Source organism: Agrilus planipennis, unplaced genomic scaffold (genome assembly GCF_000699045.2).
Source record: "Agrilus planipennis isolate EAB-ADULT unplaced genomic scaffold, Apla_2.0 scaffold69, whole genome shotgun sequence".
NCBI lineage: Eukaryota > Metazoa > Arthropoda > Insecta > Coleoptera > Buprestidae > Agrilus > Agrilus planipennis.
Genome location: NW_020438962.1, coordinates 62662 through 74799, shown reverse-complemented (window position 1 = coordinate 74799; position 12138 = coordinate 62662). Strand labels below are relative to the sequence as shown.

General features: G+C 35.1%; 1 protein-coding gene across 6 annotated transcripts in view; it reads left to right on the top strand.

The window, feature by feature from the left end:
• The window catches only part of LOC108741969 (acetyl-CoA carboxylase), a 30163-nt gene extending 20146 nt beyond the window's left edge, over positions 1-10017 (top strand). For 5 of the 6 annotated variants that reach the window (XM_025975187.1, XM_018476954.2, XM_018476951.2 and 2 more), the window contains 23 exons: positions 1182-1299; positions 1659-1907; positions 2010-2393; positions 2452-2832; positions 2896-3058; positions 3125-3605; positions 3669-3984; positions 4045-4294; positions 4363-4776; positions 4841-5079; positions 5153-6358; positions 6424-6627; positions 6716-6914; positions 6974-7251; positions 7307-7735; positions 7823-8087; positions 8176-8369; positions 8428-8563; positions 8632-8809; positions 8868-9186; positions 9252-9422; positions 9481-9624; positions 9693-10017. In XM_025975187.1, coding sequence (XP_025830972.1) covers positions 1182-1299; positions 1659-1907; positions 2010-2393; positions 2452-2832; positions 2896-3058; positions 3125-3605; positions 3669-3984; positions 4045-4294; positions 4363-4776; positions 4841-5079; positions 5153-6358; positions 6424-6627; positions 6716-6914; positions 6974-7251; positions 7307-7735; positions 7823-8087; positions 8176-8369; positions 8428-8563; positions 8632-8809; positions 8868-9186; positions 9252-9422; positions 9481-9624; positions 9693-9815 — 6841 coding nt within the window. In that variant the 3' untranslated portion in view covers positions 9816-10017. Of the gene's footprint in view, positions 1-1181; positions 1300-1658; positions 1908-2009; positions 2394-2451; positions 2833-2895; positions 3059-3124; positions 3606-3668; positions 3985-4044; positions 4295-4362; positions 4777-4840; positions 5080-5152; positions 6359-6423; positions 6628-6715; positions 6915-6973; positions 7252-7306; positions 7736-7822; positions 8088-8175; positions 8370-8427; positions 8564-8631; positions 8810-8867; positions 9187-9251; positions 9423-9480; positions 9625-9692 lie in introns of those variants that run through there. The other variant, XM_018476955.2, reaches the window with a different exon arrangement.
• The last annotated feature ends 2121 nt before the right edge of the window (positions 10018-12138 follow it).

The window sequence follows — 12138 nt, the reverse complement described above, 5'->3', positions numbered from 1 at the left end:
ATACTTAATGTAATTCAGGTAAGTCGTGCAAAAATTAATTAAACAAATTTCAACATGGTTTAATAAAAGTTTGTGTAGGGACCTGTTTATCAATGTCGATAAAAATCGTAATTTTTTTAAAAAATCAAAAATCGATGATTTTTTTTAAGAAAATTACTTTTATTATTTTGTAAATCTAATTTTGGATAGTTCTTTAGTTTTTATTGATATACTAGATTTCGCTTATGTTGGCCTCTATTTTTTTTGGGTAAAAGGTACCCTAGTGCTTTTCTGTAACCCTGAAAATGTATGTATAAAATTTACCCGCGGTTCCGCACGCGTTAATGTCCTAGATACGTATCAGTGGTCATGGACGACCACAAACAACTAATTTTTTTGTCCCTCGCGAACAGTATACTTTTTTTGGATAAAGGTACCCTTTGTCCCTTCCTGCATCCCTGAAAATGTGCATAGAAAATTTCATGATAGGTTTTACTCGAGGCTTTGCTCGCGTTGATATCCATAAAACCAATTTTTCTATCCCTCGGGAATGGTATTTTTTTTAAGGATAAAAGGTACTCTTTGACCTTTTCTGTACCCCTGCCAAAGTGTGTACCAAATTTTTTGATGATCAATTGAGTACTTAACATTTTTAATAGTTCAATTAACTTCATTTTCTTAAATTAATTATTTCATTCCAAAAAAATCATTGGAATCATGATTTTAATCAATTGATTTAAATTATCTCAACCCTGCTGCTTATAAAGTTTTCTCTAAATTTTCCGAATTTCTTCTTCGAAAAACTTTGAAATTGTTTATTGGTTATAATTATATTTATTACAATATATTCTAATTTTTTTTATATTTATTTATTTGTTTATTTATTATTGTATTTAGGCTACTGAAAAAATTGTCTTACACTCCTTATGGTTAAATCTAACCTAATCAAGTAATAAAATGGTAACAAGTTGTCTGATGTCTAGAAATGTCACATTTCTGCAATTAATTTGACAATAAGCAATTAATTTGACAATAAGTCATGTACATATTTATGACTTGTGAATTGCTTGGAGTTAATTAACTAGTTAAGAAAGAAAGTTGTTAAATTTCTACTTATTCCGCCTCTAACTATAGCAACAGTCACGTCAAAATACATGAAACGGTGTAGGAGATAAAAAGTACAAAATGTCACCTCTTTGCAGGCCTAGCATGTCCCAAGGGACTGTTATGCTACACAACAGGCCCTACGAGAAAGACTTCACTGTCGCCACACCAGAAGAATTCGTTAGGCGATTTAACGGTACGAAAGTAATAAATAAGGTAAATATGAGTCAAAACAAAAATATTTAATCAAAAAATAATTTCTAAACACTAATTAAATAATAGTAGTTGGGTACGTACTTAAAGACAGTCAACTTTAATTTTATTGAATTTGCGTTATTTTACTATTATTCATTTGCTCTTGTTTTTTCTGCTTTTTTTAAACATGAATATTCATATGTAAATTTGGTAAAAATGATAAAGCTTATTATTTTTTATTAAATATGCCTTTCAGAGGCAGATACTTTTTTCTTGCTATATCCTACGTCCTTTCTTACTAATTAATATTCAAAAATTAGCATCCAATTCAGGAATTGCTAAAACAATGGTAAAAAATTTGACCATAAGTTTCTTTCTAGGTTCTTATAGCAAATAATGGCATTGCGGCTGTCAAATGTATGAGAAGTGTGAGGAGATGGTCGTATGAGATGTTTAAGAATGAAAGAGCTGTAAGGTTCGTGGTAATGGTCACCCCAGAAGACTTGAAAGCGAACGCAGAATACATCAAGATGGCCGATCATTATGTTCCTGTTCCCGGTGGGACAAACAACCACAACTATGCCAATGTAGAACTTATAGTAGATATTGCCATCAGATGTCAAGTACAAGTAAGAAAGTTATATTTTCTCAAAGATTTGAGACGATTTCTATAGCAACTTTTGGGACCCATATATGGTAAAAAAAGGATTAATATTTGTTTTATTTTAAAGGCTGTTTGGGCTGGTTGGGGTCATGCTTCGGAAAATCCAAAACTCCCCGAACTTTTACATAAAAACGATATAGCATTCATTGGTCCCCCTGAAAAGGCTATGTGGGCACTCGGTGATAAAATTGCTTCTTCCATTGTTGCTCAAACTGCCGATATTCCGACCCTGCCGTGGTCAGGTTCGGATTTAAAGGCGCAATACACTGGAAAAAGGATCAAGATATCGTCAGACTTATTTAGCAAAGGATGCGTCCATTCGGCTGAGCAAGGTCTAGCTGCTTGTCAAAAAATTGGATTTCCTGTGATGATAAAAGCTTCAGAAGGAGGCGGTGGTAAAGGTATACGTAAAGTGGAGTCTGCGGATGATTTTCCATCAGCGTTTCGACAGGTAAAATGCATCTCTTTTTTTGTCGTCTTTCTGATATTAATTTCGGAATTTTATTTAGGTCCAAGCGGAAGTTCCTGGATCGCCCATTTTCGTCATGAAATTGGCAAAGTGCGCGCGCCATTTGGAAGTACAACTTTTAGCAGATCAGTACGGTAACGCTATATCCCTTTTTGGAAGAGACTGCTCAATTCAACGTCGTCACCAGAAAATTATTGAGGAAGCTCCTGCAGTCATAGCGAAGCCAGAAATATTCGAAGAAATGGAGAAAGCAGCAGTTCGTCTAGCAAAAATGGTGGGCTATATTTCTGCTGGAACTGTGGAATACCTGTATGATGTATCTGGGAAATATTATTTCCTTGAACTAAATCCCAGATTGCAAGTCGAGCATCCTTGTACGGAAATGGTTTCAGACGTAAATTTGCCAGCAGCGCAACTTCAGGTAAAACAATATCCCTTGCTTTATGTATTATCCTCCCTTTATTAATACTTATTTGCGTTTTAGATTGCCATGGGTTTGCCTTTACATTACATCAAAGACATCCGGATGTTGTATGGTGAATCTCCGTGGGGCACATTCGAAATCGATTTCGACGCTCCACTTCACAAACCAGAACCTTGGGGACACGTTATTGCGGCACGTATTACTTCAGAAAACCCGGATGAAGGTTAATAATCATAATGATAGTGTGTGTTAATGGGAGTTTAATAATACTTTTGATTATTTTCCACAGGTTTCAAGCCCAGTTCCGGTACGGTACAAGAATTGAATTTCCGATCTTCTAAGAACGTCTGGGGTTATTTCTCAGTGGCAGCTTCAGGAGGTCTGCACGAATTTGCAGACTCGCAATTTGGGCATTGTTTCTCGTGGGGTGAAAATCGAGAACAAGCACGTGAAAATCTAGTCATTGCCTTAAAGGAGCTTTCCATCCGTGGTGATTTTCGTACCACTGTAGAATATTTAATTACATTGTTAGAGACCAAGGACTTCCAAGAGAATACTATAGATACAGCGTGGTTGGATATCCTCATTTCTGAACATGTTCAAGCTGAAAAACCGGATGTTATGCTGGCTGTTATGTGTGGAAGTTTACATATAGCTGAAAAAACCATAAACAATGCCTTCACTGAATTCCAAAACTCATTAGAAAAAGGACAGATTCAAGGATCTAACGCTTTAACGAACGTTGTCGATGTAGAACTTATTCATGAAGGGTATGAAATTTTAAAGATTCTTTAATTTTTAAATTCGAATTATATTTATTTTGCTTTTAATAGAAACAAGTATAAAGTACAGACAACAAAGAGTGGACCCAACACATACTTTTTAGTTTTGAATGGATCTTTTAAAGAAATCGAAGTGCACAGACTTAGTGACGGTGGTATTCTATTGTCTGTTGATGGAGCTTCTTTTACGACTTATATGAAAGAGGAAGTCGATAGATATCGTATTGTAATCGGAAATCAGACTTGTGTCTTCGAAAAGGAAAATGATCCAACAATTTTAAGATCACCGTCTGCAGGAAAACTCATTGGATATCTCGTAGAAGATGGTGGTCATGTTGATAAGGGTCAAACATATGCAGAAATTGAGGTACACATGAATCAAAGAAAAAAAGTCGCCAACTGTCTTTACTTTTAATTTTCTTTTAAGGTGATGAAAATGGTCATGACGTTGACTGCTACAGAATCAGGATCGATTTTCTTTTGTAAAAGACCTGGTGCCGTGCTGGATGCGGGTTCAGTAATAGCCACACTGGAATTGGATGATCCTAGCCTTGTGACAAAGGCGCAACTTTATAAAGGACCGTTCCCGGAACTAGATGTTTCTACCCCTGTACATTCCAATAAATTAAACCATATTCATAATACATATAAGTCTGCACTGGAAAGCATTCTTGCAGGTTAGCTGACAAAAAATTAATGCAATAGAGTAAAACAGCCCCTATATCAATTTCTTTCAATTTTCTAGGATATTGCCTTCCTGACCCATATAACGTTCCTCGTCTTCGAGAAATTATTGAGAAGTTTATGTCAAGTTTACGTGATCCAAGCCTTCCATTGCTGGAGTTACAGGAAGTCATGGCGTCCATTTCTGGCAGAATTCCAGCAGCTGTAGAGAAGAAAATTCGTCGTTTGATGTCTCTCTACGAGAGAAATATTACCTCAGTCTTAGCACAGTTCCCTAGTCAACAAATTGCAAGTGTTATAGACAGTCACGCAGCCTCAATGCAAAAGAGGGCCGAACGAGATGGGTTCTTCTTGGCTACAGAAGGCATCGTACATCTTGTGCAACGATATCGAAATGGAATCAGGGGAAGGATGAAGGCTGCTATCCAAGATCTCTTGAAGCAATATTATGAAGTTGAAAGCCAATTTCAGCAAGGTAATTTTTTAAGGAAAATATTTGAAGAATTAAAATTTCTAAATATTTAATTGTTTTTTAACAGGAAGTTATGATAAGTGTGTAGCTACACTTAGAGAGAAGAATAAAGATGATATGGCCGTTGTATTGGCAACCATATTTTCGCACAGTCAGGTAGCTAAAAAGAATTTGTTGGTGGCCATGTTTTTAGATCATTTGTGGTCAAAAGAACCCGGACTTACTGAAGAACTTGCCACTACTCTAAATGAACTTACATCATTAAATAAGAGTGAACACTCTAGGGTAGCTCTTAGGGCTAGACAAGTAAGTAATATTTATCATAAACGTCATGCCATTTAACTAATTGTTATTATTGTTGTGCCTTCAATATATCTAGATCCTTATCGCGGCTCATCAACCAGCTTACGAACTTCGTCATAATCAGATGGAAAGCATCTTTTTGTCAGCAGTCGACATGTATGGTCACGAATTCCACCCAGAAAACTTGCAAAAACTTATTGCGTCTGAAACAGCAATTTTTGATATTCTACATGACTTCTTTTATCATGCAAATCGTGCAGTTTGCCATGCAGCTCTTGAAGTTTACGTACGTCGGGCCTACACCAGTTATGATCTCAATTGTCTTCAACATCTCGAGCTTTCTACCGAAACTCCAGTGGTTCATTTCCAGTTTGTTCTACCACCTTCCCATCCAAATCGCCTAAGTCGTTTGGATACTCTTAGGGATCAATTAAAATCACAGGAAGAAGAGGGGACTGATTTAACAAAATTGGCCCATGACACATTCCAAAGAACAGGTTGCATCATCGCTTTTAATACAATCCAGGAATTCGAGGAAGCAACAGATGAAATCCTAGATCTTTTGGAGGATTGTGCGAGTCCTGCTGCAATTTCTGCAAAAGATCTTAGCATGTTAGAAAGTGGATCAGAATCAAGAGGCAACAGTACATCAATTAACGTCAGTATCTCAGTAGCAGAATCCGGAAGACAAAAAGACGAGGAAGAAATTACTGAGCCAAATCATATTCTACAAGTTTGTATAAAAGACAAAGGTGATACAAATGACTCTTCCATGAGCAGAATGTTTGGAAGTTACTGTGCAAAACACAGAGAAGAATTGGAAAGCAGAGGAATTAGAAGGATTACTTTTGCCGTTTTAAAGAACAAACAATATCCCAAATATTTTACATACAGACACAGGGATGGATACAAGGAAGACAGAATTTATAGACATCTTGAACCAGCTAGTGCATATGAACTAGAACTTGACAGAATGAGAACTTATAATCTGGAAGCATTGCCCACTTCAAATCAGAAGATGCATCTGTATTTGGGCAAGGCAAAGGTTGCTCCTGGACAAGAAGTAACTGACTATCGATTCTTCATTCGATCCATAATTAGACATCCCGATTTAATAACAAAGGAAGCGTCTTTCGAGTACCTTCAAAACGAAGGTGAACGGGCGTTGCTGGAAGCCATGGACGAATTGGAAGTTGCTTTTTCGCACCCTCAGTCAAGAAGAACAGATTGCAATCATATCTTCCTTAATTTTATGCCAACTGTCATTATGGATCCAACGAAGGTACTTCGACGAAATCGACTTTTAATTTTTATTGAAACCTGTAAGCTGTGCTTTTATTGCTTTAGATAGAAGAAGCTGTCACAAATATGGTAATGCGATATGGTCCAAGGTTATGGAAGCTACGTGTCCTTCAAGCAGAATTAAAAATGCCCATCAGGATTAATCCAAATGCACCCCTGCAAAGTTTACGCCTAACTCTTGCCAATGATAGTGGATACTATTTAGATATTAATATGTATACAGAAATTTTGGACCCTGAAGCTGGAATTGTAAGTGTTGCAATTAAATTGCATATTACCATCAATTTGATGGAGGACTGTAACCATTAAATTTGTATTTAAATGTATTTTCTTGCAGATGCGATTCCAGGCTTATGGTACCAAACAAGGTCCCATGCATGGTCTTCCCACGACGACACCATATTTGGCCAAAGATTATTTACAACAAAAACGTTTCCAAGCTCAATCATCAGGTACTACATATGTTTACGACTATATTGACATGTTTCGTCAAATGATTGATAGCCACTGGAAGCTCTACAGTGAAAAAAGGAACGGTTAGTTTCATTTGTAGAAAAACTTTTGTATAGGAAAGCACTAATAAATATTTTTTTAGAAGCCGTGAAGACTCCAGATAAGCAACTGGATTTTGTCGAATTGGTATTGGATCCAGAAACAGAAACTCGTCTGGTAGAAACTAAACGTATCCCTGGAGAGAATAATGTGGGTATGGTGGCGTGGAGATTAACCCTGTACACGCCTGAATATCCCGATGGGAGAGATATTATAGTTATTGCAAATGACATCACTTACCAGATAGGTTCATTTGGCCCTAGGGAAGATAAAGTGTTTGGACTTGCTAGTGAGGTTGCAAGGCAATTAAGAATTCCAAGGGTAAGATGTCATTTTTCTTACAATTGTAAATGAAATAATCATGAGTTTATTTCAGGTGTACATTGCGGCAAATAGTGGCGCAAGAATAGGTTTAGCTGAAGAAGTGAAGAAGTTGTTCAGGGTTGCTTGGGATGACCCCAACGAACCTGACAAAGGTTTCAAGTATTTATATTTGACACCTGAAGATTATGCGAAACTTAGCACATTGAATTCAGTAAGGGCAGTGCTTATAGAAGATGAAGGTGAGTCAAGGTATAAAATTACCGATATAATTGGTAAAGAAGATGGTTTGGGGGTGGAAAATCTACGGTATGCTGGTATGATTGCTGGTGAAACGTCTCAGGCGTATAACGAGGTTGTAACGATTTCCATGGTTAGCTGTAGGGCTATTGGTATAGGTTCCTACTTAGTTCGTCTCGGACAACGTGTCATACAAATTGAGAATTCCCATATCATTTTAACTGGTTACATGGCTTTGAACAAGGTAAATAATTAATTTTAATCCCTTAAACGATATTGTAATGCATACCGTGCAAAATACAAGTCTAAAAAAGAGTTTATTTTCTTTAAGCTTCTGGGCAGAGAAGTATATGCTTCAAACAATCAACTTGGAGGCATCCAAATTATGTACAACAACGGTGTCACTCATAAAACGGAACCTACTGATATTGAGGGTATTAATACTATCCTAAAATGGCTGTCATTTATACCTAAAGATAAAATGTCCCCCTTACCCATAATAAATTCATTGGATCCTATCGACAGAGAAGTGGAGTATACACCTACTAAAACACCATATGATCCTCGATGGATGTTAGCAGGCCGGGAAAATTTGAGTAAGTTCTTGTACATTTTAATTACGTCATTTGATATATTTTATAAAGTTATAAATGGGCGGTGATTTAATATTTTGTTTATTTAAAGGCAACCCAGGAGAATGGGAAAGTGGATTTTTCGATCGAGATTCTTTTTCGGAAATAATGGCACCTTGGGCTCAAACTGTTGTCACCGGAAGGGCCAGACTTGGAGGAATTCCTGTAGGAGTAATTGCTGTAGAAACAAGAACTGTTGAGTTGAAATTGCCTGCTGATCCTGCCAATTTAGATTCTGAAGCAAAGGTAGAAATATAATATATTTATCTGTTATGCACAAAACTTTAACAATTTATCTTTGTAGACGGTTTCACAAGCTGGCCAAGTTTGGTTTCCAGATTCTGCATACAAAACTGCTCAAGCTATCCAAGACTTCTCCAGAGAAGATTTACCACTCATCATCTTTGCCAATTGGCGAGGTTTCAGTGGTGGAATGAAAGGTAATGCGATTTAATTTTAATCTTATTTAATAAAATAATTTTTGTTCATTTATATTTTTTATTTGCAGATATGTATGAGCAGGTGATGAAATTTGGTGCTTACATAGTCGATGGTTTGAGGCAGTACAATCAGCCAATTATAATTTACATTCCACCAAATGGCGAGCTTAGGGGGGGTGCATGGGCCGTTGTAGATCCAACTATAAACTCTAGGCACATGGAGATGTACGCCGATCCGGATTCAAGGTGGGTCTTTTTCCTAAATTTTATGTTTTATTTTTAATTGCAAAATTACTTATTGCAGGGGTGGAGTTTTGGAACCTGAAGGGATCGTCGAAATTAAGTTCAGGAAAAAAGATCTTCTTAAGGCTATTCATCGTCTTGATCCTGAGATTGTTGAGCTAAACAAAAAGATAAACGAAATTAACAAATTGCAGCCTGTGGAAAGAAAGTCTAGCATCACTCAACAAGTAGAAAGGCCAAAGAATCCAGAAGTTCTGGAACTTGAGAAGAAAGTTGCGGAAAGAGAGAAGATCCTGCTACCTATGTACCATCAAGTGTCTGTACATTTTGCAGATCTTCATGATACTCCAGAAAGAATGCACGAGAAAGGGGTGATTAATGTAAGTTTGCCTATCACAAAAATTTTTGTATATTGTTATATAAATTTTTCTTCTTTTTGACATAGGAAGTGGTACCTTGGAGAAATTCGAGGAAAATCCTTTATTGGCGGCTCAGACGACGACTGTTACAAAATAGAGTGATAAGTTCCATGACAGAAATTCAACCTACTATTGCTGTTGGACAAGCAGAATCTATGTTAAGAAGGTGGTTTGTTGAAGACAAAGGTCCAATCGAGGTAAGAAATTACATAAATGCAGTTTTGTTAAATTAACTTAATTATTTAATGTTTGTAGAGTTACAAGTGGGAAAATAATGAGTCAGTTGTGTTATGGCTAGAAGACCAACTTAGCCGACCTGCTGAACAAAGTATCATTGGCTACAATCTTCATTGTGTCAGCAAAGATGCAGCTCTTACTAAAATACAAGAGTCTCTCGAAGTGAGTGCGATCTGCTTAAACTTAATTTGTAATGGCTAATTTGTCAAAATTTGTTACTTTTGTTTCAGTCCTGTCCTGATGTTGCTCTCGATGCTGTGGTACAAATAGTTCAGAAACTTAAGGACAACCAAAAAGCGGAAGTTATAAGGACTTTGTCTTTATTACAAGACGACCAGGAGTCCCCAGAATAGCAATATGATACTGATACGGGTGAACTTGTTTATTAATTTATTTGTTTGTTACTTTTTTTATAATTTGCTATAATAAGCTAAGAAACTTGTTAAATAGACGTAGGTTACGAAGATGTATAGTTTTGTAAAGTGGTGCATTTTTGTATATTATAGTTACATAAGAATAATTTGTATTTATTAAGTAAACTTGTACAAAATTTTTAATTTTAATTTATAAGAAACTTTCGCAATTTAATAATAATTGTTTTATATTTCGAATGACGCGTTTATAATGTTCACAACACTAGAAATCAAAAATTAATGGGTCAATTTGAGCCAAAAAATACGTAAAACACCATAAATAATCATTTTTTGACAATAATAAAGCAAGCCACAGCTAGTGTTCTTATCATTTATTGACTGATTATCGATATCCGTTGTCATTTATTGGTGCATTAAGCAAAAAATTTGACCAAATCTTCAATTTTAATTAAAAGCTTATACGAGAATAAGTTACTTAAAGGTTTATAATTAAGAGTTATTGGGCAAAAAGTACGACTGATAACAAAATTTAGGTAAGTATCTTAATACTGTTTATAATATTATAATACTGTACTTAAAAATAATTAAAGTTACGTTACTTTGCGATTATCCCATGTATTTTAGTTATTAAAAATAGTAAGTCCCTCGTATTTCATGTAACTAAGCGACATCTCTCGACCGGTAGTCAAATAGTATAAAACGTATTTTACAGGTTTCAATCATATTACAGATGTTTTTAGAACAGCTACTAAAGTTTAAGCGGTAACAATAATAACACGAAATCCAAAAATGTAAAAATTCGATTTTAGTTCGTATAAATGCATCGACTTTGACCGAAAAATACGTAAAAACACCATAAATAACCATTTTTTTTGAAAAATAAAGTATGCCACAGGTAGTTCTTATCAATTATTAATTAATTAGCCATATCAGGTTTCATTTACTGGCGAATTAAGCAAAACTTTTGTAGTAGTGTTCTATTTCGGTTCCCAAAAACAATCGACAGGTAGCTATACATGGGTTTTTTTTGGGAACCGAAATAGAACATTAGTGCAAATTTTTTGCTTAATTCATTTGTAAATGACAAGTGATATGGATAATTAATTAATAGATAATAAGGACTAACTGTGGCATACTTTATTTTCGTAAAAAAATGGTTATTTATGGTGTTTTTACGTACTTTTTGACAAATTTCGGTTCCCAAAAACAATCGACAGGTAGCTATACATGGGTTATTTTTGGGAACCAAAATAGAACACTAGTACAAAAGTTTTGCTTAATTCGCCAGTAAATGACAAGTGATATGGATAATTAATTAATAGATAATAAGCACTAACTGTGGCATACTTTATTTTTGTAAAAAAGTGGTTATTTATGGTGTTTTTACGTACTTTTTGACAAAACTCGATCCACGTATATGAACCAAAATCGAACGAATCGAGTTGAAAATTTTTGCTTGACTGTTTGAATCGTTCGATTTTGATTCATATACGTGAATCGAGTTTTGCCAAAAAGTACCTAAAAACACCATAAATAACCATTTTTTTACAAAAATAAAGTATGCCACAGATAGTCCTTATTAGTTTTAAATTAATTATCCATATCAGTTGTCATTTACTTGCGAATTAAGCGAAAAATTTGTCCTACTGTTCTATTTCGGTTCCCAAAAATAACCCATGTATCTACCTGTCGATTGTTTTTGGGAACCGAAATAGAACACTAGTACAAAAGTTTTGCTTAATTCGCCAGTAAATGAAATCTGATATGGCTAATTAATTAATAATTGATAAGAACTACCTGTGGCATACTTTATTTTTTTAAGAAAATGGTTATTTATGGTGTTTTTAGGTACTTTTTGGCAAAAATCGATCCAGGTAAATGAACCAAAATCGAACGATTCAAACAGTCAAGCAAAAATTTTCAACTCGATTCGTTCGATTTTGGTTCATTTACGTGGATCCAGTTTTGACAAAAAGTACGTAAAAACACCGTAAATAACCATTTTTTTTTTAAAATAAAGCATGCCACAGTAAGCTCTTATCAATTACTAAGTAATTATCCATATCAGATTTCATTTACTGGCGAATTAAGCAAAAAATTTGCACTAATGTTCTATTTCGGTTCCCAAAAAAAACCCATGTATAGCTACCTGTCGATTGTTTTTGGGAACCGAAATAGAACACTAGTACAAAAGTTTTGCTTAATTCGCCAGTAAATGAAATCTGATATGGCTAATTAATTAATAATTGATAAGAACTACCTGTGGCATACTTTATTTTTTTAAGAAAATGGTTATTTATGG